This window comes from Chiloscyllium plagiosum, chromosome 2, assembly GCF_004010195.1.
Source record: "Chiloscyllium plagiosum isolate BGI_BamShark_2017 chromosome 2, ASM401019v2, whole genome shotgun sequence".
In the NCBI taxonomy this organism is placed as follows: domain Eukaryota; kingdom Metazoa; phylum Chordata; class Chondrichthyes; order Orectolobiformes; family Hemiscylliidae; genus Chiloscyllium; species Chiloscyllium plagiosum.
The window spans coordinates 18,633,751-18,660,938 of NC_057711.1; the positions used below are offsets into that span (position 1 = coordinate 18,633,751).

General features: G+C 41.8%; 2 protein-coding genes across 4 annotated transcripts in view; one reads left to right on the forward strand and one right to left on the reverse strand.

The window, feature by feature from the left end:
- neil3 (nei-like DNA glycosylase 3) overlaps positions 1 to 7,642 on the forward strand; it is a 42,843-nt gene extending 35,201 nt beyond the window's left edge. For both annotated transcript variants that reach the window (XM_043704855.1, XM_043704864.1), the window contains exon 10: positions 6,602 to 7,642. In XM_043704855.1, coding sequence (XP_043560790.1) covers positions 6,602 to 6,784 — 183 coding nt within the window. In that variant the 3' untranslated portion in view covers positions 6,785 to 7,642. The remainder of the gene's footprint in view (positions 1 to 6,601) is intronic.
- A 9,882-nt stretch (positions 7,643 to 17,524) lies between these two features.
- Positions 17,525 to 27,188, reverse strand: part of LOC122557309 (N(4)-(Beta-N-acetylglucosaminyl)-L-asparaginase-like) — a 43,614-nt gene continuing 33,950 nt past the window's right edge. For both annotated transcript variants that reach the window (XM_043704884.1, XM_043704874.1), the window contains exon 9: positions 17,525 to 18,074. In XM_043704884.1, coding sequence (XP_043560819.1) covers positions 17,980 to 18,074 — 95 coding nt within the window. In that variant the 3' untranslated portion in view covers positions 17,525 to 17,979. The remainder of the gene's footprint in view (positions 18,075 to 27,188) is intronic.

Genomic DNA, 27,188 nt, shown 5'->3' on the forward strand with positions numbered 1-27,188 from the left:
GAATGAGCTGTGGTGGAGGCTCGTACAATTGCAACATTTAAGAGGCATTTGGATGGGTATATGAATATGAAGGGTTTGGAGGGATATGGGCCGGGTGCTGGCAGGTGGGACTAGATTGGGTTGGCATATTTGGTCGGCATGGACGGGTTGGACCGAAGGGTCTGTTTCCGTGCTGTTCATCTCTTTGACTCTATTTAGCGGGACAGGCCTCATTTAAACAAGTGGTACAGATTTTCATATCAACAGCTTCACTAAGGTCAGCACTGCCAAGGTTGCTGAGGTGATTATTGCAGCTGAATATATACCAACTTTAGATCTGCTGGTTGGCTTTCCAGTCCCAAAGCCGAAGTTTTCAGTTCTGTATCAGGATTCACAGCTGGAACTGCAGACAAGTGCACAGGAAACTTTGAATAGTGAAAAGAAAAGAGATTGTTTTTAAAGAAACTGCTTGAATCCTACAGACCATCAATTCTGAGACAATCAAAGATACCAGGTTACACTGTGTGACATTATCAATTTAGGAAAAATTCTGTGGTAATTAAAACACAATAGTCATTTGAACATGAGCAGTTTATGATTTTCATTGAACATTTTTATTATTTCAGCTAAATATGGCAAAAAGAATCTGTGAACCTGAAATCAGTTTTATCGATGTCCGACAGTAATTAACAACAGATTTCATTTTTAAAAAGTCCAATATTGCAATGTCACAACCTAAGTTTAGTGTAACCTCAATTTAATTCACTTTGATACCTCTCATGATTATGTACCATTACACTAAATAGCCTCCAGAGGGCACTTCAACACCATTCAAAAACCTGAAGGTGAATAACCACAGTATTCAAGACTTACTATGACTTATATCCCATTGCAAATGAATTAATACAGAATTTGCTTTAAACCTCAGTGGCACTGTAGCTAGACTGTTGATTGAACTATTCAAAATTACTTTGAAATTGCAATAATTGCTATCTGTACTAGGTAATGGATATAATTGAGTAATATGTTACAGTAAATTGTGTAGAACAGTGTTTCTACTATTTATAATTTAATTACATTTGTTCAGCTCAGTTACACATCATTTGTATAATATGTTTGCAAATCAAAAAGATTTTGCTAATTAACTGAAGATTATAATTTTAATTATGTAGATCTGAATATATTTTACACATCTAGAAAACTGCTATAGAAATAGACTTGTTTGCATCAGCCATGTTATACAGAAAATGATCAATTAAAATAATTATCTGCAAAACAAGAGATGAGAAGGTTTTTGAATTGCATTCATCAAGATTGGGATGCAAGAAGTAGATTAAAAAACAGTTACACCAATTTAGACAACATGAGGATCATAATTGGCAGCGTGATATAGCGAGTTATCTGTCAATATGATGAAGAGGTAATCACAAAGAACTGTAACTCTGAAACAAAATGGAGTACGCTAGAGCAACTCAGCAGCTCTGAGAAGTGTTTTGATGATTTTAAATTTGTTTCCAGTGTGACTCTTAGAGCAATCTATTATTTAATAAAAGCAAATTACTGTGGATGCTCAAATCTGAAACCAAAAGAGACCAAAGGAGAAAATGCTGGAAAATCTCAGCTTTGACAAAGGGTCATTAGACTCAAAACGTCAGCTCTTTTCTCTCCTTACAGATGCTACCAGACCTGCTGAGATTTATCAGCATTTTCTCTTTTGGTATTATTTAATAAAGATGTCCAAAAGCAGAATCATCTTAAATTATGGCATTCTTTTCTGAGGCTTGCAAGTACTATGGGTGGCACGGTGGCTCAATGGTTAGCACTGCTGCTTCACAGCACCAGGGTCCCAGGTTCGATTCCAGCCTTGGGCGACTGCTTGTGTGGAGTTTGTACATGTGATGCCAGTATGCAAGCAGTATGTTCCAATTGGCAAACCATACCAAACAGCAGGTCCCATTGACTAATCATTGTGGGCAATATATAGATTGTGCTCAACCACCCTAATCTGGCAAACTTCAAAGGTATGCCCATAATTAGATGTGATTCTCCTATTGGAAATCATTTATTAAATAATCAGGACTGTGTTGAGAGTTACACTGGGAACCAACTTAAAATCAATAGTTAAGCTCGCAGTGTGATTCATTTGTGCATGCTGGAAGCTACATATATTAATACACAGGGCCCTGTTTTATGTAGGCAAAATGAAATAGCAACCAACATTGGATTTTGCCAATCTCTGCTGCATATCCTTGATAACACCTTGAACAATCAGAGTCTACCTCATTGATCTGAAACCAAAGATTGCTAGCTAACTGGTCTTGCAGCACATCCATGCTAATGATGGACCAACCAGTCAGCACCTTCTTCTCATGCTGTATAAACCAGTGTGTTCCCTTTTCATGTCTGTTTCTGGCATCTTAATCCCTAAAAGGGTGAGATGAAGAGTTTCAACTTCTTATCTCCTTCTAACAATATTTAAGTTCTGTACTATGGAGCAATTATTAATATGTAGAGATTAATTACATCGGGACAGCAAATTCACAACTTTCCTGCAGGTGAGTTCTGATCATATTCACTGTCTCCTTTGTAAATAGCCCACAATATCAGCAGCTTGCAGTTATACAGCAACTTTAACATAGTCAAACATCCCAAGGTACTTGACAGATAATAATCAAGCAAATGTTTTTCATTCAGCCTCAAAAGACAGATACTAAGACAGTTGACTTGGTTAATGTGGTAGATTTTAAAAAACATCCGAAGGAAGAAATGGAGGTAGAGAGGTGTGAGTAGAAAACTTGAGAGCTTAATGCCTTGATAGTTGAAGAAATGACTAGCAGTGCTGGAACACTGGACACGAAGGACATGCAAGAGGCCAGATTTGGCATGGTGTGGATCATGAAGTTTGGAGAAGTTAATGACAACAGGGAGAGGTGCAAGAGGAACTGGAGAATTTCAAATGTTTCTGTGTTGGTAATGGAGGCTGAGTTTAAAAGTCAGTGCCTACAGACCAGTCAGTTTAACCTTGTAGGAAATCTTTAGGAATGATAATCCAGGACTGAATTAATCATCACTTGTTCAGTTGTGCATTTAAGAAGAAAACCAGTATGTACATATTACAGTCATACAGAATTTTGTAAATGCAAGAAAGTCTTGCATTTTTTTTAATGTGTATATCTATCACTGCCATCGAAGGTCTCAAAACACTTTACAGCAGTTAAGTATTTTTAATACATAGTCACTAAAGTAGGAAATTTGGCAGCCAAATGGCATACCACATTACACAAACAGCAGTGTGATAGTTATCAGATTTTGTTTTGTGATTCTGACTGAAAAATAAGCATTGACCAAGATACTGGGAAAATATAGAAACTCCTCCACAGAAGGGACATACTGCCCTTCCTGAAATTAAATGCAAAACCCCTCCCCTCCCCACCAGCATTCCTACCATGAGGGAACCATGATGCAGTTACTGGGTTTTGGTCTGAGGTGCAAACCTTGTGTGCTAACTGGAAATTTTAGTGGGTGCAGCATATGGCCCTGTTTTCCTCAACTGGCTACCTGCCATTTGCAATTAATTGGCTGTTTTGATTCCAAAAAAGACTCTGAAATTCGCTCAGGGTCAGAATTTAATACTAAACTCGCACTGTAGCCAGCAATGCAAAACTTTGGGCCTACCCACTTCTAATCCCAATCCCGCAGCTGACTGGAAACCTTGTCCAAGAGGACTGTTCTCATTGGTTGCAAGGCGAAAGTGAAGACTTCAGATGCTGGAGATTAGAGTCAAGAATGTGGTGCTGGAAAATCACAGCAGGTCAGGCAGCATCCAAGAAGCAGGAAAATCAACATTTCAGGCAAAAGCCCTTCATTAGGAATGAGGCTGGGAGCCTTGGGAGTGGAGAGATAAACAGGAGGGAGATGTGGCTGGTGGGGAGGTAGCTGAGAATGTGATAGGTAGCTGGAAGTGGGGGTAATGGTGATAGGTTTGAGAGGAGGGTGGACCGGATAGGTGGGAAGGAAGATGGAGAAGTAGGACAGGTCATGAGGGCGATACCAAGTTGGAAGTTTGGAACTGGGGTAAGGTGGGGGGAGGACGAATGAGGAAATTGGTGAAATCCACATTGATGCCATGGGGTTGGAGGGTCCCGAGGCGGAAGATGAGGCATTCTTCCTCTGGGCGTCAGGTGGTTAGGGAGTGACGATGGAAGAGGCCCAGGACCTGCATGTCCTCGGCAGAGTGGGAGGGGCAGTTGAAGTGTTCGGCCACAGGGTGGTGGGGTTGGTTGGTGCGAGTGTCCCGGAAATGTTCTCTGAAGCGCTCTGGGGAGTCATCCTGTCTCCCCAATGTAGAGGAGACCGCATCGGGAGCAACAGATACAGTAAATGATGTGTGGAAGTGCAGGTAAAACTCTGATGGATGTGGAAGGCTCCTTTGGGACCTTGGAAGGAGATGAGGGGGGTGGTGTGGGCACAGATTTTGCAATTCCCGCGGTAGCAGGGGAAGGTACCGGGAGGGAAGCGTTGTCTGGTGGGGAGATGTGGACCTGACAAGGGAGTGCAAGGCCGAGTGATTGGCGAGCCTACCTTGGGTGACAAGGGGAAGAATAGTCTGTTATGTGGAGTGATGATTTTTGATGCAGAAACATTACCAGATTAGTATTGGAGATTTCTTTAAAACGTCTGTGGAGTCTGTAATAGTGTTTTAGCATGTGTGAAAAGGAGTTTGCAGCAATTGCGAACGAATCGATTTCAATTTTCTTGGATAGCATGAAATACTAGTATATGTAATCTGGTGATGTTTGACTGAGAAATTGCACAACAGCAAAGAAATTAAGATCAGAAATAGATCAGACCATAGTGAAAGCCACAGGTAGGAGAGCTGGATGGTGAAAGTGACTGGCAGACATAAAGTGGAACAAGGAGTTTGTGTGAGAAGCAACCAGCAAAATACCACAAAAAGATCGATTTTCTATTTGGCAAGAAGGAAAATTGAACTTCAGGATCTCCATTTGGGGAAACGATGTATAAGCGAGCTAAAGGCGGGTGGGCACACTGTTAGCACTGTTGCCTCATAGCACCAGGGACGATGGGTTCAATTTGGCTAACTGTCTGTGTGGAGTTTGTACATTCTCTCTGTCAGTGTGGGTTTTCTTCCCACAGTCCAAAGATGGGCAAGTTAAGTAGATTGGCTATGTTAAAAATTGCCCCATAGTGTGCAGCGATGTGCAGGTTAAGTGGGTTAACCATGATAAAATCTTAGGGTTGGTTGAAAGGTAATGCTGGAAGGCTACTCCATCAAGACTCTCATGATCTGACTAAGAGAAGGCCGGATAGTAATGTGCCATGTCAGTGCTAATCATGTCAAGGACTTCACATGGAATGTATCTGCCTGTGAATGTGAATTGGGAGCTGAATTGAGTTGGACAGCTATTGTGCAATTGTATGCAGTGCTACTTTTTGAATAACCAGTAATGTAGGTCGTTTAAGATGCATCTTTGTTGTATAGGCTATTTGAAGTGAAATTTTGTCTTTTATACTTTGCTGTTATTTCATGTTTAATTTGCATGGTTCTGATTGGTATTAAGGTAAGTTACCAGGAAGTGAAATGCTGAATAAAAACACATTTTGTGGAAGCTTTTTACACTCAAGGAATTTACAAGATATACCAAAGTAAAGAGAAAACAATGTTTCTACAGTGTAAGTCGAGAGCGCTGATTGGTTGGTAAGTGGACTCTGATAGGTAGAGGCATTATCATTAGAAAATACAACAATTAAATGATGACTGACAGTTAATTGCTAAGTTTTGTCTGAATTTTAAACCAGGCAGGTTGATTCTGAGAAATGAATCAGAGTTGAAATCAAGGCAGTGTGTGCACATGTTGTTTGAAGACAAAGAACAAGTCCCTGTGCATTAATTACAAAGCTTCCAGTATGTGAAAGGCTTTGACAAAATGCCTTTATTTTCAGCAGTACTGAAGTAATTGGAATCTTGTGGTAATTTCTTCTGTTGGGGTCCTTTAGTAAATATGATTAAATTGTTTTGTGGTTCAGTCCCACCGGGATTGTAACAGTATTGAGTGGTTAGGCTCCACACTGTACCACCTGAGAGTGTGGTGATTCAATCATAACTTCAACAATTACCCAAAGAGAGATCTTTTCAGAACAATGGGGATAAGACTTAGGTGGGGGTGATAAAGCGAATTGTTGTTCTGGAGTGCCAGAAGGGATGTGAGAGATTGAATGAGGTATAATTGTGCTGTAACCGTTCTATAAATTGATAGTAGGGATGATTCTTTTAAAAAGATGTTTTGTTGGACGTAGTACTATTGTAAGTCAGCGAGCGTTTTGGATCCTGGGTATTATTGTTAAATGTAAACAGCAAATATTGTAAGCTTTACATATCACTTGAGATTTCATCTTTGATGAAAAGGTCATCATTGTTTTGCTGAAAATTGCAAACACTTCACAAATATTCACTTATGTCATACAATTATGTTCATTTTCTGTACTGCAATGTGGAAAGAAATGCAGTAAGCACTTGAAGTATTTGAAACTGATTTTGTAAACTTGAAGTAAACAATTATGTGCAAATTCTTGAGAATTAACTCTACTTTGTATTTCATAGTGGGCTGATTTACATTTTCCATTCTGCAAACATGGAAAGCGATGCATCATGAGGACAGTGCTGAAACTTGGCCCCAATAACGGACGTAACTTTTATGTGTGCTCACAAGGAATAGGAAAACAGTGTAATTTCTTTCAATGGGCAGAGAATGGATCAAGCATCAAGATCATGCCAGACAGCTGAAACTCCACTAGTATTGCTGAGGCAAGCATTTTTGGAATAGGACTGGAAAATGAAGAAATCTTAGAATTACAATTTTAAGTGTTTATAAAAATGTATAACTGTTTCTGAAATCTTTATTTTGAATCAAGATTGTATTTATTCCTCCCATCATTCCTAACTTTTCCCTTAGCGCTGACCATGTCAAGTGAATTTTTCAAAATTAGTATTTTTAAGTAATGTATTTTTTTCTTTATTTTATCTCTGTATCATTCTGTAATATGTTTCAGTAAATGATGAGATCCTCCTTGTCACCTGGCTTTTTCTGTGTATCTTTGTAATAAAGATTAATAAATTGGAGAATCTGTTTTTAAACACACTTGATTTTATAGGTTATTAAAGGTGTAATAAGCAAAAGAATGTGAATTTCCTCAACTGAAATTTCAGATTCTGACTTAATCCAAGGATTATGTACCTCAATAAGGTCTGTAGATTTCAGATTTTTGAAGAGGTGACAAAGAAGATTGATGAAAGCAGAAAGGTAGACATTGTCTACACGGACTTCAACAAAGCATTCAAGGGTCCGCAAAGTAGACTGGTTAGCAAGGTTAAATCACATAAGATCTGAGGGAGCTCGGCAATTGGATACAAAATTGGCTTGAAGTTAGGAGACCGAAAGGGGTAGTAGAGGGCTGCTTTTTGGACTGGAGGCCTGTGACCAGCACTGTGCCTCAAGGTTCGGTGCTGGTTGCACTGCTTTTTGTCATTTATATAAATGATCTGGATCTGAATATCAGAGGCATTGTTAGTAAGGTTTGCACATGACACCAAAATAGGTAGTGTGGATAGTGAAGATTATCTCAGAGTACGATAGGACCTTGATCAAATGGGTCAATGGGCTGAGGAGTGCCAGATGGAGTTTAACTTAGATAAATGTGAGGTGATGCATTTTGGTAAAACAACTGGGGCAGGACTTGTACACTTATTGGTAGGTCCCTGGGGAGTATTGCAGAACAAGACATTTAGGGATGCAGGTGCACAGTTCCTTGAAAGTGGAATTGCAGGTAGACAGGGTGATAAAGAAGATATTTGGCATGCTTGCCTTCATTGGTTAGTGCATTGAGTATACGAGTTGCAGCTGCACATTGGTGCGACCACTTTTAGAATATTACATACAAATCTGATCACTCTGCTCTATGAAGGATGTTGTTAAACTTGAGAGGGTGCAAAAAAATTGATAAGGATATTGCCGGGACTGGAGGGTTTGATTTATAGGGAGAGGCTGAATAGACAGGGGCATTTTATCCCTGGAGCACCAGAAACTTTGGGTGTCCTTATAGAGGTTTATAAAATTATGAGGGACATAGAGTGTAAAGCTAAGGTCCTCTTCCCTAGGTTGGAGGAGTCAAAAACTAGAGGGCATAGGTTTAAGGTGAGAAAGGAAAGACTTAAAAATTACTTCATACAGAGGGTGGTGCATTTCTGGAACAAGCTGCCAGAGGAAGTCGGAGGCAGGTACACGATTACAACATTTAAAAGACATCTAGGTGGGTATATGAATAGGAAGTGCTTTGAGGGATATGGGCCAAATGCTGCCAAATGAGACCAGATCAGTTTCGGATATCTGATTGATGTGGACGAGAAGGACTGAGGTTGGACTGTATGACTCCAAGTGCCAAAGAATCCTCTGGTCCTGTGAAAGAATTCTAAGAAATTTGGTTGGGATATCGGTATACAAACAGTAATTCTGAATATAGTTTATCCACCAGCAAAACAATTAAACCTCTGTCCAAGGGAAGATTGTTGCATTTATTCTGTCAAAACTGTCTTGCTATGTTCTCTGCAAACCCAACCCAGTTATTTTTAATAGTAAGATTTGAGTGGTGATTTATTCTTCTCAAAATTAGTTATAATTGTATTGACTTAGCTTCACCCTCTAGGATGTATAGGATTTTTGTTACTTGATTAAATCAGTCATTATCCCATTCATAAGCTTAATTTATAGTTTATTAATAAAGTATGTACTGCATTTGATTTGTCGTACTAGTTATCCAATATTCATTCCTGGATGCGCTATAATTTTTACTTGATACACTATCAGGGCTAGAACTATTGTTTTTGAACAATCAAATTCCTGTCACAATCTAATGATTCCATTCCAGTACTGCGCCATTTTCTCATATTGATTAATGATGTTCATGTTTGACCCTGAGCAGCATTTCCAATGCTGTGTCCTCTTCATCACTAAAGAAAATCAACCTTCATTCCTGTTACGTCAATTACTAATGCAGTATCTCAAAACTTTTTCATCTTTTCTTTTCCCTCCAGACATAATTATTTTATTAGTGAGTTTTGAGAACATTTGTAGCTCAGATTGAGGTTCAGGCTGAGCTGGAAGGTGCGTTTTCAGACGTTTCATCACCATAATAGGTAACATCAGTGAGCCTCCGGTGAAGCACTGGTGTTAGTGACCTGCTTTATATTTATGTGTTTAGGTTTCCTTGGTGACATCATTTCCTGTGTTGTTGCCATTCCTGTTCTTTTTCTCAGAAGGTGGTAAATGGGGTCCAAGTCAATGTGTTTGTTGATAGAGTTCCAGTTGGAATGAGCTGAAAATGTGTTGCGAGAACAGTGCAGCAGGTCAGGCAGCATCCAGGGAACAGGAGAATCGACGTTTCGGGCATAAGCCCTTCCTGGAGATCAGCTCTGATCTCCAGCCTCTGCAGACCTCACTTTCTCCTTCCAGTTGGAATGCCATGCTTCTAAGAATTCTGGTGCGTATCTCTATTTGGCTTGTCCTAAGATGGATGTGTTGCCCCCAGTCGAAGTAGTGTCTTTCTTCATCTGTACATAAGGATACTAGTGAGAGTGGGTCATGTCTTTTTGTGGCTAGTTTTTTGCCTGTTTGTCCAGTGTAGTGTTTGTTACAGTTCTTGCAAGGTATTTTGTAAATGACATGAGTTTGGCTTGTTGTCTGCATTCAGTCTTTCAAGTTCATTAGCTGCTGTTTTAATGTGTTGGTGGGTTTATGGGCTACCATAATGCCAAGAGATCTGAGTAATCTGAGTTATTTCCAAGATGTCTTTGATGTAGAGAAGAGCGGCTAGGGTTTCTGGACACTTGTTTGGGTTTTTTGCTGAGAAATCTGCGGACTGTGTTCATTGGGTACCTGTTCTTTTCAAATACGCTCTATTGGTGATTTTCCTCTATGCTTTGTAGTTCCTCTGTGCTGTAGTATGTGTGGTGGCTCATTGAAATAATGTTCTAATGCAGCTTTGCTTGTGGTCTTGGGATGATTGCTTCTGTAGTTCTGTAGTTCAGTATTTGGTCTGTATATGTTGTTTTCCTGTAGACGTTGGTTTGAAGTTCCCCACTGGCTGTTCGCTCTACTGCGACATCTAGGAATGGTAGTTTGTTGTTGTTTTCCTCCTCTTTTGTGAATTTTATGTCAGTAAGGGTATTATTGACGGTCTTGTAGGGTTCCTCTAATTTGTTCCATTTGGTGATGATAAAAGTGTCATTCACCTAACGGACCCAAAGTTTGGGTTGGCAGGTTGGCAGAGGTGTTTGTTCGAGTCTCTGCATTTCTGCCTCTGATAAGAACCCTGATATTGAAAATCCCATGAGTGTTCCGTTGGTTTACCTGTAGGTTTTGTTGTTGAAAGTGAAGTGGGTGGTAGGGCGTAGGTCCGTTAGCTTGATGATATTGTCCTTGCTGATGAAGTTAATGATGTTTGGTGTGTGTGTCTTTTGGTTCTTCTAATAATTTAGTCAGTGTCTCCTTGGCCCGGTTGGTGTTGATGGATGTGAACAAGGCTGTTACGTCAAAAGAGACCATTATTTCATCATCTTCTATCTTCATGTCTTTGATCTTCGGGAATTCTTGGGTGGAGTGAATGGAGTAGCGTGAGTCGTCTTCTAAATGTTTTAGTCTTTGATGTAGCTCCTTGGCTAATCTGTAAGTTAGTGTTCCAGGTAGCGAGACTATGGGTCTGTGGAGGTTCTTAGAAAATAGAACAATACAACGGAGAACAGGCCTTCAGCCCTCGATGTTGCACCGACCTGTGAACTAATCTAAGTCCATCCCCCTTCACTATCCCATCATCCATATGCTGATTCAAGGACTGTTTAAATGCCCCTAATGTGGCTGAGTTAACTACATTGGCAGGCAGGGCATTCCATGCCCTTACCACTCTGAGTAAAGGATCTGCCTCTGACATCTGTCTTAAATGTATCACCCCTCAATTTGCAGCTATGCCCCCTTTTACAAGCCAACGTCATCATAATAGGAAAAATACTCACTGTTCACCCTATCTAATCCTCTGATAATCTTGTATATGTCTATTAAATACCCTCTTAGTCGCCTTCTCTCCAATGTGAACAGACCCAAGTCCCTCAGCCTTTCCCCATAAGATCTTCCCTCTGGACCAGGCAACATCCTGGTAAATCTCCTTAAAAAGAGCAGGAAATTATGTCACCAAGGAAACCTAAACACGTAAATAGAAAGTGGGTCACTACCACTAATACTTCAGCGGAGGCTGACTGATGATGTTATGTAGTATGGTGACAGGTCTTGCAGCATCTTTGCAAGAAAACAAAGTTAAGGTTTCAAGTCCAGTTCTGAATAGTGTCACTGGATTTGAAGCATTAACTTTGCTCTCTCTCCACAAATGCCAGACCTGCTGGGTATCTCCAGCAATTTCTGTGTTCATTTTTAAAGTTCTGATGCTTGTGTTCCATATACCCAAGACCTTTCCTTTTCACCTTAACCTTTTTCTATAACTTGCAACTCTCAATTAAAAATAGTTTCCTCCAACTCTGTCCTTCATGGGCAGCTAACTCCTCCCAAAGCTTTGGAATCATATTCCCAAACCCCTCTGTTTCTCAAGCTTTAAGATGCTCCTTAAAATCCACCATTTGAATGTTTTTCGATTCCCGTCCTACTGTCTCATGCTTTGAGACAATATTTGCCTCATTAATCATGCCTTTGGAGTTTTACTTGTTACTGTTGCTATTTAAATGGAAATCTAAATAGAAGCATAACCATTGCTGCAAAGTGAGGTCAACACCATTTCTTTGTAGTTAAGCTTCCAAAGAACCTTGTGTATTGGATATGGACTAATGTGAAAATGGTCTCATAAGTTAGTTGGAAAGAAAACTGTATGTAACATAGTTTACTTTTAGCACCCAACTCCTGATTAGGATATTTATTTTGGAAGCTTGATTTATCAGACCAAGCTGGCCTTGAGTAATGAGGACCTATCAACATTACTTTGGTATGATAACTAAGTCAAGAGTGTGGTGCTGGAAAAGCACATCAGGTCAGGCAGTATTCGGGGAGCAGGAGAATCGACATTTCAGGCATAAGCCCTTCATCAGGAACTACATGTTTGACGTTGCTTGTGAAAAGTTTATTTGACCCCTCTTGTACAAGAACTGAGGCTAGGGAAACTAAGCTAATTTCCAAAATAAAGTTGTTGGCAATTAATTTCCTTTTTCTTTCCCCCCATTTTCTTCCTTGTGGCCTTGTCTCATTAACGGAACCTTCTATCAGGTGTGGCATGGCAGCCGAGTTTCAAAGAATGAGTGTGACTGCAATTAAGATGAGTAGTCATAGAAGGAGAGCACAATGAAGTTATACATCAATGCAAAGACATAAAAAACTATAAATGATGGAAATCATAAATAAAAATAGGAAATACTAGTCAATGGGAAATATGATCTCAAAGGGCAGGATTTACCCCTCCATTAGAAAAGGGGCAGGATGGCAGATAATGGGATGGCTTGTCATTTGGGGGAAGTTAAGGCTTGCATTTAATGTGCAGGCGGAGACCAGTGAAAGTCTTATTCCCTTTCCCACCCACTCCCCCAAAACAAAACCCACCCCTCACAAAGCTCTTATCTGCATAACTATGTTGCCAAGGCTTCCAAAGACACTCAGTAGCTTCTGATCAGCCATCCACTTCAGGCAGCCCTTCTCTGGTGTGCAACCTGAAAAGGCAAGAAGCCTGTTGGACAGGAGTTACATGCCTAATTGGCACTTAATTCAGCAGTACCTTCTTGCTGCTGGGAGCAGAGAGGTCCTCTTTAAAGACACCTGCTCTCACACTTCGAGCAGAAGCCATTAAATCCTTACTTTTGTTTCTCTCTCCTAGAATCCCTACAGTGTGGAAGCAGGTCATTCAGCCCACATTGTCCACACCAATACTCCAAAGAGCATCACACTCAGACCCAGCCCCTATAACCCTGCATTTCCCATGGCTAACTCACCTAGTCTGCACATCCCTGGACACACTGTGGACAATTTCACATGGCCAATCCAAATAACCTCCACATCTTTGGCCTGTGGGAGGAAATCGGAGCACACAGAGGAAACCCAAGCAAACTCCACACAGGCAGCCGTCTGAGGCTGGAATCGAACACAGCACTGCTGCCTCATAGCACCAGGAACTAACGACTCAGCCACCATGTCTCCTCCCACCCACCCCCAAACACTCTAATGTTGCTTGACCTGTTTCTAGCATTTCCTGTTTTTATTTTGTATTTATTATAATACCTTTCCACACAGATTACAGAACTGATTTTAAAATGCATTATTCAATCTCATTAATTTAAATCATTTTTCAATTGTAAGGTCAGAGATTGCACCGTGGGGTGGGGGATAGTAAAAGGTAGAGACACGCCAAAAGAGCACTGAAGTAACTAATCAATTGTGAGAAATAGCATTTTAAATATAGCTTAATAATTGAAAGCAGATAATATTCCATAAGTAAAATTGGAAATTAGCATAGCACCAGTTCTGAACAGTTAGTTGCAACATAACAGTTCTTAAATGTTACTTCAGCTCAGCAGCATCTCTGCAAATCATCCCATTGCTGGCTATTTCAAGCTGGTTAGCACAATGACATCATTGGGGGCTGTTGTGGGTGCAGTGATGGTGTTCTACCTTTGAGCCTTGTACAGGGTGCTGTTAAAACTGAAATTAAATCATCGTCAAACTGTGTTTATTTCCAGATCCAGGTCAAGAGTGAACAGATTGAAAGGGGCAAGCTTAAGTGTCTGAATGGAGGACGACATGCCCAAAGTTTCATTCATAAAGCAATAACAGCCCATTGTCAATGTTAGAGGGTTTCAGGAAGGAGGCACTAGACTACTAGCATAAATCTAAAGTCCGTTATCAGAGTGTGTAAAAGAATTCCAGAGGGAGAAACTCGTGAAACCTGCAAAAGACACATACTTGTCTTGTGTGCTTCAAACAGAACTTCGGTATGACCAAGTACATTCAATTCCTACTATGCCTGTTCTTCCCTCCCTCGTGGAGGTCTTTTGTTTGTCCTTTAGCAATATAAAAGTTCTATGCACTGCATCTGCAGCTTGGACCCCATTTTCAATCCTGAACCTTGTTTTAAAGATTTCTGTAACCCAATTTAACTCAAGTGCTGCTCTTTCACTTCTGGCTTCCTATCTTCTTGTTGAGGTGAGATTCCTGTCAGAATCATGGAAAGGCTAGTAGGGGACCCAGGAAGAGATCTGGAGGTGGTGGCCAACAAAGAGGTTGACTCTCAGAGATCTTTCCAATTGAGAATGGTGGAGTTCTCCACGTCCAACAGTCAATCTGACTGCCAGAGGCTGTGGGCACCGATCAACTCCAGCACGAAGTGTGGGTGCTGTCAAGCAAACGAAAGAATTAGACAATGACCAAGGGTGAACTTTCCAATGTCTCACAAAACTTGGTCACAGCCATAGGCCATTAGCCTGAAGAAAGAACCGCTCCCCAGAAAGGCCTGTGACTGCGGCTGGCAACTGTAGTTACAGGGTACGGGCATCAGTGAGCCACACACATTGCCATGACATTACTTTCATCCATTAAATTGTCTATGGCCTCAGCAGGGAGCCTTCAAATGCTGTTTGGAAAATTCCACACACAGTAGGTATTTTAATTGGTAAAATTGACTACCCACAGAAGGAACATGCTGGTAGATGACCATGCCAGCTGATATTACAGAATGTCCTGTCCACCCAACTCTAAAATCAGTTCCTGTCATGGAATGTAAATCTAGCTTACAGTACAGCTTTTTAAAAATTCTTTCATGGGACATGGCTATGGGAGCTAAAATGTATTGCCCTTTCCTAATTGCCCTTCGAAGATGGTCAGCCACCTTCTTGAAGCACTGGAATCCACATGGGTAGGTACACACACTGTGCTGTGGGCTGAAGGGTCTTTATTTGTGTTGTATACCTCTATGGTTAGGGGAGTTCTAGGATTTTGACCTAGTGACAGTAATAAGCTTTAATCAGCGCGTTTAGATAAATGTCATTTGGTTACGTGAGCCTAATTAAAAGTCTTAAACTAATCTCCTTGAACCATTTAGCTCAGATATTTCACATTCAACAAACATACACCATCAGGCAAATTCCCATCTCATTTGGGAATTTATTAGGCCACTGTTGGAATATTGCATGCAATTCTGGTCTCCTTCCTATCGGAAAGATGTTGTGAAACTTGAAAGGGTTCAGAAAAGATTTACAAGGATGTTCCCAGGGTTGGAGGATTTGAGCTATAGAGAGAGGCTGAATAGGCTGGGGCTGTTTTCTCTTGAGTGTCAGAGGCTGAGGGGTGACCTTAGAGAGATTTATAAAATCAGGAGGGGCATGGATAGGGTAAATAGACAAAGTCTCTTCCCTGGGGTAGGGAAGTCCAGAATTAGAGGGCATCAGTTTCGGGTGAGAGGGAAAAGATATAAAAGAGACCTCAGGCAACTTTTTCATGCAGCAGGTGGTATGTGTATGGAATGAGCTGCTAGAGGAAGTGGTGGAGGCTGGTACAATTGGAACATTTAAAAGGCATTTGGATGGTTATATGAGTAGGAAGGGTTTGGAGGGATATGGGCCAGGTGCTGGGAGGTGGGACTAGATTGGGTTGGGATATCTGGTCAGCATGGACAAGTTGGATTGAAGGGTCTGTCCATGCTGTACATCTCTATGACTCCATGACGCAGAACGACACTTCATCTGCTCTCGGCAGTCTTAACAGAACTTTATAAAAAGGCACTAAAGCCATTCTTTTTATATCCAATTTGTGATCAATTCCACTCAAAAGTTGTTGTTGAAATCCAATTTGCCAATAATAAGGCAGTCAATTTGATTGGATCTGTCCATGAGTTTTGGTCTCATTCTACAACATTGGAGAGCCTCTGTTTTTATCCTAAATTCAAACAAAATTGTTCTTTATGTTCTTATAGCTTTTGTGCTAAGGAGAGTATTACTGATAAGGCCCTGGAGGTGCTTTTTTCCCCACACAATTTTAAAAAAATGGAATTAGTGGAAAATAATAAAAATAAACAGCCTTAATTCCATTGATTTATAACTTACCTGTAAATTCCAGTATAATTAACGTACTCCTAACCAATCAGCTCTTGCTATTCACTTCAAGTTTGTCAGAGTTCTGGGATTGGCTATTATCAAAGTCTTTTTCTGGACAAAGTACAAAATGACATGCTACCCTTATTAATATGGTAGAATAGATGTGTTTGTAAATGCGAATTATGGACAGATTAAACAAAACTGAAACTCAGATGAATCAGGAAAGTGTGTGGCTTGGAGGTGACCTGGCAGATGCTGGTATTTGCAGGTGTTTGCCGCCTTTGTCCTTTAGATGGTGGAAGTCATGGATTTGCATGATGCTATTTGGGAGGCATGGTGACTCAGTGGTTAGCACTGCTGTCTCACAGACCAGGGACTAGGGTTTAATTGAAGCCTTCGGTGATGCATGGGTGGAGTTTGCAGGTTCTCACCGTGTCCGCATGGGTTTCCACTGGGTGTTCCAGTTTCCTCCCACAGTGTGAAGATGTGCAAATTAGGTGGATTGGTCATCCAGATTGTCCATAATGGCCAGGGATGTGTAAGCTAAGTGCATAAGCCATGGGAATTGCAGAGTTATAGGTAGGGGAGTCTGGATGGAATGCTGTTCGGAGGATCGGTATGGACTGAATGGCCTGCTTCCTCACTGTAGGGATTAAATTATTCTATTGGAAGCTTCTTGAGAATTGCTGAAGTGCATCTTGTGGACTGTACATCGTGCTGCCACAGTGCAACTGAGATTGAGAGACTGAACAGATAAAGGATGGAGTATCAATCAAGTGAGTAGAGATTGGTGAGGAGCAGGAGATGTTTTGTGCAAAAGCCCTTCATCAGGAGTAAGGGCTTTTGCCCAAAACATCGACTCTCCTGCTCCTTGGATGCTGCCTGACCTGCTGTGCTTTTCCAGCACCACACTCTCGACTCTATCTCCAGCATCTGCAGTCCTCACTTTCGCCTTGTCAATCAAGTGAGCAGGTTTGTCCCAGATGGTATTGAGCTTATTTATGTTGTAGCTGCACTCATCAGAGGAAGTGGACAGTAGTCCATTTCACTCCGGACTTACAGATGGGAGACAGGAACCGGCGAAACAGGAGTTGATAACACAACACTAATCGTCCAGCTTCTGATCTGCTCTTCAAGTCACATTATTTATATAGAACACAGAACAGTACTACACAGGAATAAGCCACCATTCTGTGCTGACCAGGATGTGGTCCTAATCAAATCCCATCTGTCTGCACATGGTCCATATCCCCTTAATTCCATGCCTGCTCATGCATCTGTCGAAATGTTTCTAAAATGTTACTATCATATTTGCTTCTACTACTTTCCCTGGCAGCATGTTCCAGGCACCCAACACGCTCTGTGCAAAAAAGACTTGCCTCTCACATCTCCTTTAAACTTTCCCCAACTCACCTTAAACCTATGCCCCCTAGTATTTGGCATTTCGACCCTGGCATAAGATCACCTCACATTCATCTTAACCAACCTAGTGTTCACCTGCCATACAATCAAAGTGGCTGGTCTAGTTCAGTTTCTGATCAAGGGTAATCCCCAGGATATTAACAGTGAGGGATTCAGTGAGAACAATGCCAAGGATATCGTTAAGGAGAGATGGTTAGATTCTCTCTTGTCAGAGACAGCCATTGACTGACATTGTGTGGCATGAATGTAACCCACTAATGTTTGAAATATGATTGGTATAAATTTAATTTCCATTACCACCACCATTCTGTTCAATTTCAGATTGCATTATCAACACTATTTTCTACGAAATTTAGTTTATCTGAAGCTGAACTTGATTCACAATCAAGAATAAACAGCCTTAAAGGCTCCGAAAAAGATGCATCACAGCAGCTTCAAATGCAGTCCACTATTTCTTCCGAGACCTTCGATGGATTGTAAACCATGAAATGAAACTGGACAAGTTCTGGAGATTTACTGCATGCAGCACCTGTAAAAGAAACGGACAAGATATCAGGAAAACCCAGTTCTGGTTATAGTCATTCATCAGAAATAGACATGTCATCTTGACACTACATATTTGGAAGATTTAAGTACCACGAATTTCATGTGTTAGCAACCAAAGGAATTTGTCCAGGCATGTGTCTTTTCAATTAAGCAAAAGCTTGTGGAGCACTGTTCGTTGGTGCATTGCCTATGTCACATCTTGGCAAGAGTTATAGAGTCATAGAGATGTACAGCATGGAAACAGACCCTTCTGTCCAACCTGTCCATGCCGACCAGATATCCCAACCCAATCTAGTCCCACCTGCCAGCACCCAGCCCATATCCCTCCAAACCCTTCCTATTCATACACCCATCCAAATGCCTCTTAAATGTTGCAATTGTATCAGCCTCCAGCACATCCTCTGACAGCTCATTCCATACACATACTACCCTCTGTGTGAAAAAGTTGCCCCTTAGGTCTCTTGTATATCTTTTCCTTCTCACCCTAAACCTATGCCCTCTAGTTCTGGACTGCCCAACCCCAGGGAAAAGACTTTGCCAATTTAGGAGGAGAAAGTGAGGTCTGCAGATGCTGGAGATCAAAGTTGAAACTTTATTGCTGGAACAGCACAGCAGGTCAGGCAGCATCCAGGGAACAGGAGATTCGACGTTTCGGGCACAGGCCCTTCTTCAGGAAGGGCCTGTGCCCGAAACGTCGAATCTCCTGTTCCCTGGATGCTGCCTGACCTGCTGTGCTGTTCCAGCAATAAAGTTTCAACTTTGCCAATTTACCCTATCCATGCCCCTCATAATTTTGTAAATCTCTATAAGGTCATCCCTCATCCTCCGACGCTCCAGGGAAAACAGCCCCAGTCTGTTCAGCCTCTCCCTCTAGCTCAAATCCTCCAACCCTGGCAACATCATTGTAAATTTAGAATTTAAACCAAAGTCTTGGGGTAGTTGTTCCTTGGTGGATGACAACATCTCAACCAGAGTCTGCCTGCCAACTAATCAACTTCTGGTTTCTCATACAGTATAAATTGTGGCCTTTGAAATTTTTGCATTTGTCGTGATCAGTGTAAGACAAAAAAAATCTTCAACAGCAGGTCTCTTGTTTCCGCAGTATTGAAGTTCTGCAGTACAAAACAATTAGAGTCACCATATTCCTACCAAACTATAGTCACCACACCTCAGGCAAGGGGAGAGCATGAGGATAATCCTTCATGGGAACCACAGCTGGTGCAAGAATTCAACCCATACTGTTGGTATTACTCTGAATTGCAAAGCAGCTACACAACCAACTGAGCTCTGACAATGAAAGCCTGATCTCAAACCTGGCTGTGCTCCTGATCAAGATTAGAGTCACTGCTCTCATGACATCCATCAGTGACCTCTGCCAGAAATAATACAAATAAATGAACGTAGGTTTGCTCGCTGAGCTGGAAGGTTCGTTTTCATAAAAGCCTCAACTTGAGCTGCAAATCTTCTCAAAACTTGCTAATACAAGTAAATATTGGGCAAGACATTACTAGACTCCTGTTAGAATAACTTACAGCATCATCAGATGTAGAATCATATGAAGAGTAACTACTTTGGCCAAGTAATAGAGAACTTTCTCAGTAACTGACTAATGGTAACCAGAATAACTTTCATTTGCCCAACACAGCTAGATGCCCAAATGTGCTTCATGTGAGCATTGTAAAATTTCATTTGGTATCAAATCACATAAGGATTTTTTTTTAATGCAAGTATAAAAGAAAGTGGTGAGCAGGATATAGAGGCAGAGAAATTTAAAAAGGGAATTCCAGACGTTAGATATTTAAAGTAATTGCTGCTGATGGCGGAGCAACTGAATAAAAAGACTGCAAGAAGTCATAACTGGTGGAACACAGATCTAAAAGGGGTGCAAGGATGCTGGAGGCTTTGGAGATAGGACCGGCAAAGCCAAACAGGGAGTTGAAAACAGGAATGACATTTTTAAAATGAGAGGCATTGCATGACTGGGAGTAAAAGAAAGGTTAGCATCTACTTAAAGCTAAGATAGATGCTTTTTGAACAATAAAGGAATTAAGGGTTATGGTGATAGGGCGGGTAAGTGGAGCTGGGTCCATGAAAAATCAGCCATGATCTTATTGAATGGCAGAGCAGGCTCAAAGGGCCGGGTGGCCTACTCCTGCTCCTAGTTCTTATGTTTTTGCACTTCCTTATTTAAATGAGGATAGTAATCAAGGCTTCTCATGGCTGCAGTAATTCAAATTGACAGTACATTCATAGCTGATGCCTGTATATTTATGACCCAGCCCGAGCAACCCTTCCATGCTGTAGTTACTGCCTGGAATGATTGATAATTACTTGAACAAGTGTTATTGCCTCGTCATGAAAATGTGGTATTCAATCTGGCCAACAAGATAGATCTTCAAGACTACGAGTGTGGCGACATTTTGTGAGCTGTCCACAACAGATCATATTCTTACATATTTTATTCTCGTTCTGCTTTTCTTAACCTCAAGTCTAAGTCTGTCAGAATTTCTAATAGTGCCCTCTACTGTCAGGTTTAAAGACTCTATGACTGACGAGGCTCAAACACCGAAGCTGGAATCGCAAGCCCAGAGAAACTAAGGGTCTACCAGCTTCCCGTAAGCCAGACATCCTTATGGAAACCTGGAACTGAGGCCCACCCAATGCAGGAACGAGACCCTACCCCACGGTGCTGTGACATCAAAGAGGCCTGACCAGACCTACTGTAAGGCCTGTGCCTGCGCGATCCCCATCCCAGAGTGCTCGTGAATGAGACAATGCCCAGGACGCCATTGGACGAACCCAGTTAGCTGGCCAACACTGGAACTGCAAGCCCAGAGGTCTTCCTGCCTCTTAGAGGCTACATCTGACTGTGCCTTACAACTTCTTAGTTCACTGAATGGACCACTCAGTGTCCCCTAGTAAGGCAAGGGATGGTGTGAACTACTTCCTAAATGATACGCCAACTGCTCATACATGGTCACCATAGTGAGTTACTGCTCCCCAGACCTAGAGTATTGAACTGCCGTGTGAGTTCACCTCTGCTGTCCTGACAGCAGTCTACATCCTACCCCCATACAGAGGCAAGGAGTGCACTTGGCGAAGTGTACAATGCTACAAACAGTCTTGAGACAGAATACCCCGAGGCCTTTGTTCATCGTAGCTGGTGACTTTCACGAGGCCAAGCTCAAGAGTGTGCTAACAAAATACCATCAAGATGTCTCCTGTCCCACCAGACATCTGAACATCCTTGATCACTGCTATACAACCATCAAAGATGCCTATCACTTCATCCCCCATTCACATTTTGAAAAATCAGATCACTACATTGTGCTCCTCCTCCCAACTCAGAAGCATCAATTTCTGTGATGCAGTGTTAGTCTGAAGCAACAGAAGAGCTCCTGTGGGACTGCTGACAATCAGTGGACTGATCCATATCCAAGAATTCAGCAGCCAACCTAAATAAGTATGCCACTCTCGTTAGTAAACGTATAGAGGAATGCATCCTAAAGAAGTTAATCCAAACACTCCCCAAACAGAAAACCATGGATGAACTCTGGGATCCACTCCCTACTGAAGTCCAGGTCTGAGGCAAACAAGTCAGGCAACCCTGACTTATAAGAAATTCCAGATACAATCTTCGTAAGGCCAAAGACACCAAAAGGTAACACCAAACTGAGCTTAAAACCGAGCCCAACCACATAACCCCCATTGCTTGTGGCAAGCCTTACATGACATAATGGGCTACAACATGAAGTCAAACAGAATCACGGACAACAGTACATCTGAACCTGATGAGCTCAGTTTGAACAGTAGGTCAGGGAAACAATGTCACCTATCCCACCAGCCTCAGATGTACGTGTACCCATGGTCACCAGCGCAGACATTAGATTGGCCTTCTTGAGAGTGAACCCATGGAAAGCAACTGGTCTGGACGGAATCCCCGGCTGCGCACTCAGATCCTGTGCGGACCAGCTAGCAGGAGTATTCACTGACATCTTTAGCCTCTCCTTACTGCAATCTGAGGTCCCCACCTGATTCAAGAAGACCACCATCATCCTAGTGCCAAATAAAATTTGTGGTATTCCTCAATGATTGACCTCCATATTTACGACCCCCATGACTCTGACTTCCATAATTATGAAGTGCTTCGAGAGGCTAGTCATGACTCACATCAATTCCAGCCTACCTGCACAGGGTCAATAAGATTAAGCAGGTAAATGCGTGGTCAAAAATTGGTGTGGGAGAAATGGCACCAGTACTGGGGAGAAGGTCCCTGTTCCGATGGGACAGTCTTCATCAGAACCGTGCTGGGACCAGAGTCCTAGCAAATCGCATAACTCGGGCTGTAGACAGGACTATGAACTAAATAGGCAGCGGTGGGGAGGGTTCAGTTATAGGGAAAATCAGAAAACCAGACCTTGCAGTGCAGGTTCATTGCTCAACTAGGTTACGCCGCAAAAGAGAAGATGGGGAAATGTTATCTCTCACTAACAATTTGTTTCTCCAAAGTCACAATAGAATATTTGGCAGGAATGAAGTGGTCCGTACGGCCTTACTTGAGCAAAAGACTCTCTGGCCCCTTTTCCCCTCTCGAATCCCAACTAAGGAGAATAGAATGCTCCTATAGTGTTTACTGGACATAATATTTCTTTTGATTTCTTTTAATTATTACTTATCCCCACTTGCTAGCTGCTTATGGACTTCTTCCAAAAAATCCGGGATAGCTTATCTGAATTGGTACAATGGTAAAGGATGGGGTGTACTTACGTTAATGTGACCAAGACTATTCTCTGCCCAATGATCAAATGTACCAGTCGCCGTTGCTTCCCTGTAGGGCCTCACATTTCATGCGTATGCCTTGGGGAGGAACGTGTCTCTGTTATCGCTGGTATTTAGGCCCTTTGTGGAATGGGTAATAGCACCCACCTTCATTATGAGACCCCTAATGGCACCTACATCTTCCCAATTGTGGGATGGAAGGAACCATTCTGGGACAATAACCGTATCTCTTTCCGAAAGACCCATCTCTTTCTATTGAACAGCTTTCACCCCACGTACTCAGGACAGCCATACTTTGTAGCCATGGATTATCCATAAGTTCCAGGAAGTCACAAAGATAGGCCCACTACTTATTGGGAAGCTCCCTCCATTATCTATACTAAACCCGATTACTATTTTTTCAGCCAAGGCAAAGCAACGAACTTCCTTGTCCTTAATGAAATAGGTATTCCCCGTGCTGCAGCTGTAGGAACACTTTTTCCGACCACTGCTCCCTGTCTAATTTCCTGGCAATGGGATTGGGATTTCCCTGTCAAACGTTCAGTCTCACCTGAGTTCTGCACGACTTGAAAGAATCCAAAGGCTTTGAGCACTATTAAGGCTCACTCTCTGGGGTATGCATTTCTTAGTATTTTTTTTCCTGTAGGAGGGTCTGCAGGAATTATTAGCCATCAAAACCGAAATCATTTGCGGTCTCAACCTCTTAGGTAAGGAGAACGTGAGGTCTGCAGATGCTGGAGATCAGAGCTGAAAATGTGTTGCTGGAAAAGCGCAGCAGGTCAGGCAGCATCCAGGGAACAGGAAACGTCGATTCTCCTGTTCCCTGGATGCTGCCTGACCTGCTGCGCTTTTCCAGCAACACATTTTCAGCTCTTAGGTAAGGAGACAACTGCTGCCTTAACAGGAGTTAAGGACATGCTTTCAGAATTACATCTATCTTCCCAATAAAACCGGTATGCTGTCGACTACATACTCACCAAAGAAGGGGGAATTTGTGCCATAGTCAAAGGCAAATGCATCATGGGGGTCACTGACCTCATCGAGAATATTATCAGGCACGTAGATGACATCCGCACCTTCATCAGCCAAATGATTGTGGGCCGGGAGATTGGGGTTTCAGCTCATGGTACAACTGGCTGATAAATATGGCTATGTATGCTGCTATTGTTTTAGTTGGTCTTTTTGTTGGCATTGCTATTGTTAAATGTATTCTTGCTAAAACGCAAACTTCTATTGACAGCATCGGTTCCACCTGGAAAATGCTTCTTCTCCAATCAGATGAAGATGAGGAGGCGACAGTGCCTAACCCTACTTCCTCCCCATTTGATTGGACTGATCTAACCTATGGGGTGGTCATGGAATGACCAAAGGGGGGAGATGAGAATCTAAAATCTGGATTTAGGTTGTTGTCAGGAGCAACCATTTAATGCATGCTTTTACTAACTACAAAATGGCTTCTTTATGCAAGTAACAAAGTAATATACAAAATGGCTTCTAGGAGCACAATTCTGTTTATAATGGCATCTAACTCTGCTGAAAACTGCATTCCTGAACTAATTGAAAGAGATTAGCAAACAATGTCTTCTCCATAGTATGAATTAATAAAGCAAGATATGGCATCATTAAAGCATTCTAACTGGCCTTGGGATTCAGGTGGCAATAGATAAAAATGTGCAAAACAAGTCAGTTCCCAAGATATATCATTGGCTCAATTTTATGTCTATTTATTAATTTACTACATTTTATTGGATTAATTTTGCAATTAAGGCTGTACTGTTTGGTAAGAGACCTATAAAAGTTGCCTCTGTTTTAAGCTAAAGTGTACAGCTTTCCCAGAGTACACAGAGGTGCTTAACCCCTGTGTTGCTGGATAACCTTTGTCTAGATCTTCACTTGAAAGTGGAGTCACATGTAGATAGGATAGTGAAGAAGGTGTTTGGTATGCTTTGCTTTATTGTCAGAGTATTGAGTACAGGAGTTGGGAGGTCATGTTGCGGCTATACAGGGTTCAAGTTAGGCCACTTTTGGAATATTGCGTGCAATCTGGTCTCCTTCCTTTCAGAAGGATGATGTGAAACTTGAAAATATTTACAAGGATGTTGCCAGGGTTGGAGGATTGGAGCTACAGGGAGAGGCTTAATAGGCTGGGCCTGTTTTCCCTGGAGTGTCGGAGGCTGAGGGGTGACCTTATAGTGATTTATAAAATCATGAGGGGCATGGATAGGATAAATAGACAAAGTCTCTTCCCTGGGGTGGGGAGTCCAGGACTAAAGGGCATAGTTTTAGGGTGAGAGGGGAAAGAAATAAAAAAAGACCTAAGGGGCAACTTTTGCACGCAGAGAGTGGTATGTGTATGGAATAAGCTGCCAGTGGAAGTGGTGGAGGCTAGTACAACATTTAACAAACATCTGGATGGGTATATGATTAGGAAGGGTTTGGAGGGATATGGGCCAGGTTCTGGCAGAGGGGATTAGATTGGGATAGCTGGTCGGCATGGACAATTTGGACCGAAGCATCTGTTTCTGTGCTGAACATTTCTATGACTCTATGACTCTTAAGGAGGAGGTAAAAGTTCAGAACTCAGCACAGGTTATGAAAATCTCCAGCATAGACACAAATAGGACAGAGTGTATGGAAAGGATTAGCAATCAAACTTCAAGCACACTGGAGAAATGAATGACAATGAGAAGAGGGACGGTTAACAGAGGACTGAAGGTGTTATATCTGAATGCATGCAATATAAGGAATAAAGTAAATGAGCTTGTGGCACAGATCGAAACTGGCAGGTACGATGTGGTGGGCATCACGGAGAGATGGCTGCAAGGGAATCAGGATTGGGAGCTGGATATTCAAGGATATATATCCTATTGAGATGATAGGCAGGTGGGCAGAGGGGTGGGATTGCCTTATTAATAAGAAATTAAATTAAATTAAATCAATATTAAGGTTGAAGTAGGATCAGATGTTGTGGAATCCGTGTGGGTAGAATTGAGGAACCACAAAGTTAAAAAAAAACATAGTTGGAGTTATGTCCAGGCTTCCAAAAAGTAGTCAGGAGCTGGGGTGCAAGATACCCCAGGAGATAGAAAAGATGTACAGGATGACAAAGTTACAGTGATCATGGGGAATTTCATTATGCTGGTGGACTAGGAAAATCCGTTGGCAGTGGATTGCAAGAAAAAGAATTTGTGTAATGTCTATGAGATGGCTTTTTGGAGCAGCTTATGGTGAAGCCCACAAGGGAACAGGCAATACTGGTTTTAGTGTTGTGCAATGAGACAGACTTGATAAGGGAGCTTAAAATAAAGGAACTCTTAGGAGGCAATGATCATAAAATGATTGAATTTACTCTGCAAATTGAGAGGGAGAAGATAGAATCAGAGGTAACAGTACTGCAGGTGAATAAAGTCAACTACAGAGGCATGAAGGAGGAACTGGGTAGGATTGACTGGAAGGGGAGCCTAACAGGAAAGTGGAACAGCAATGGCAGGAGTTTCTGGGAGTAATCCAGGAGACATAGCAGATATTCATCCCAAGGGAAAAGAAGCATGGGACAGGGAGGATGAGGCAACCATGGCTGATGAGGGAAGTCAGGAACAGCATGAAAGCAAAAGAGGAAGCATATAACGTGGTGAAGGTCAGTGGGAAACCAGAGGATTAGAAAGTTTACAAAGACCAACAGTGGGCAACAAAAAAAATGAAATAAGGAGGGAGAAGATTAAATTTGAGGGGAAGCTAGCCAGTAATATAAAGGAAGATTGTAAAAGTTTCTTTAGATATATATAAAGAGCAAAAGAGAGGCAAAAGTGGACATTGGACTGCTGGAAAATGACGCTGGAGAGATAGTAGTGGGGAACAAGGAAATGGCTGAGGAACTGAATAATCAGTTTTCATGGTGGAAGACAGGAGTAATATCCCAAAAATTCAAGAGAGTGTGGAGCAGAGCTGAGTATGGTGGCCATCACCAAAAAGAAGGTGATAAAAAGACTGAATGGCTTGAAGGTGGATAAATCACTGGGACCAGTGTACTACAGCCCACGGTTCTAAGATAAATAGCTGAAGAGATAGTTGAGGCGACAGTGGTGACCTTTCAGGAATCGCTAGAATCAGGGCAAGTTCCAGAGGACCTATCAGAAAGATGTTGTAAAACTTGAAAGGATTTAGAAAAGAATTCCAAGGATGTTCCAGGGTTGGAGGATTTGAGTTTTAGGGAGAAGCAGAACAGGCTGGGGCAGTTTTCCCTGGAGCTGAGGGGTGACCTTATAGAGGTTTACAAAATTATGAGGGGAATAGATAGGGTAAATAGACAAAGTCTTTT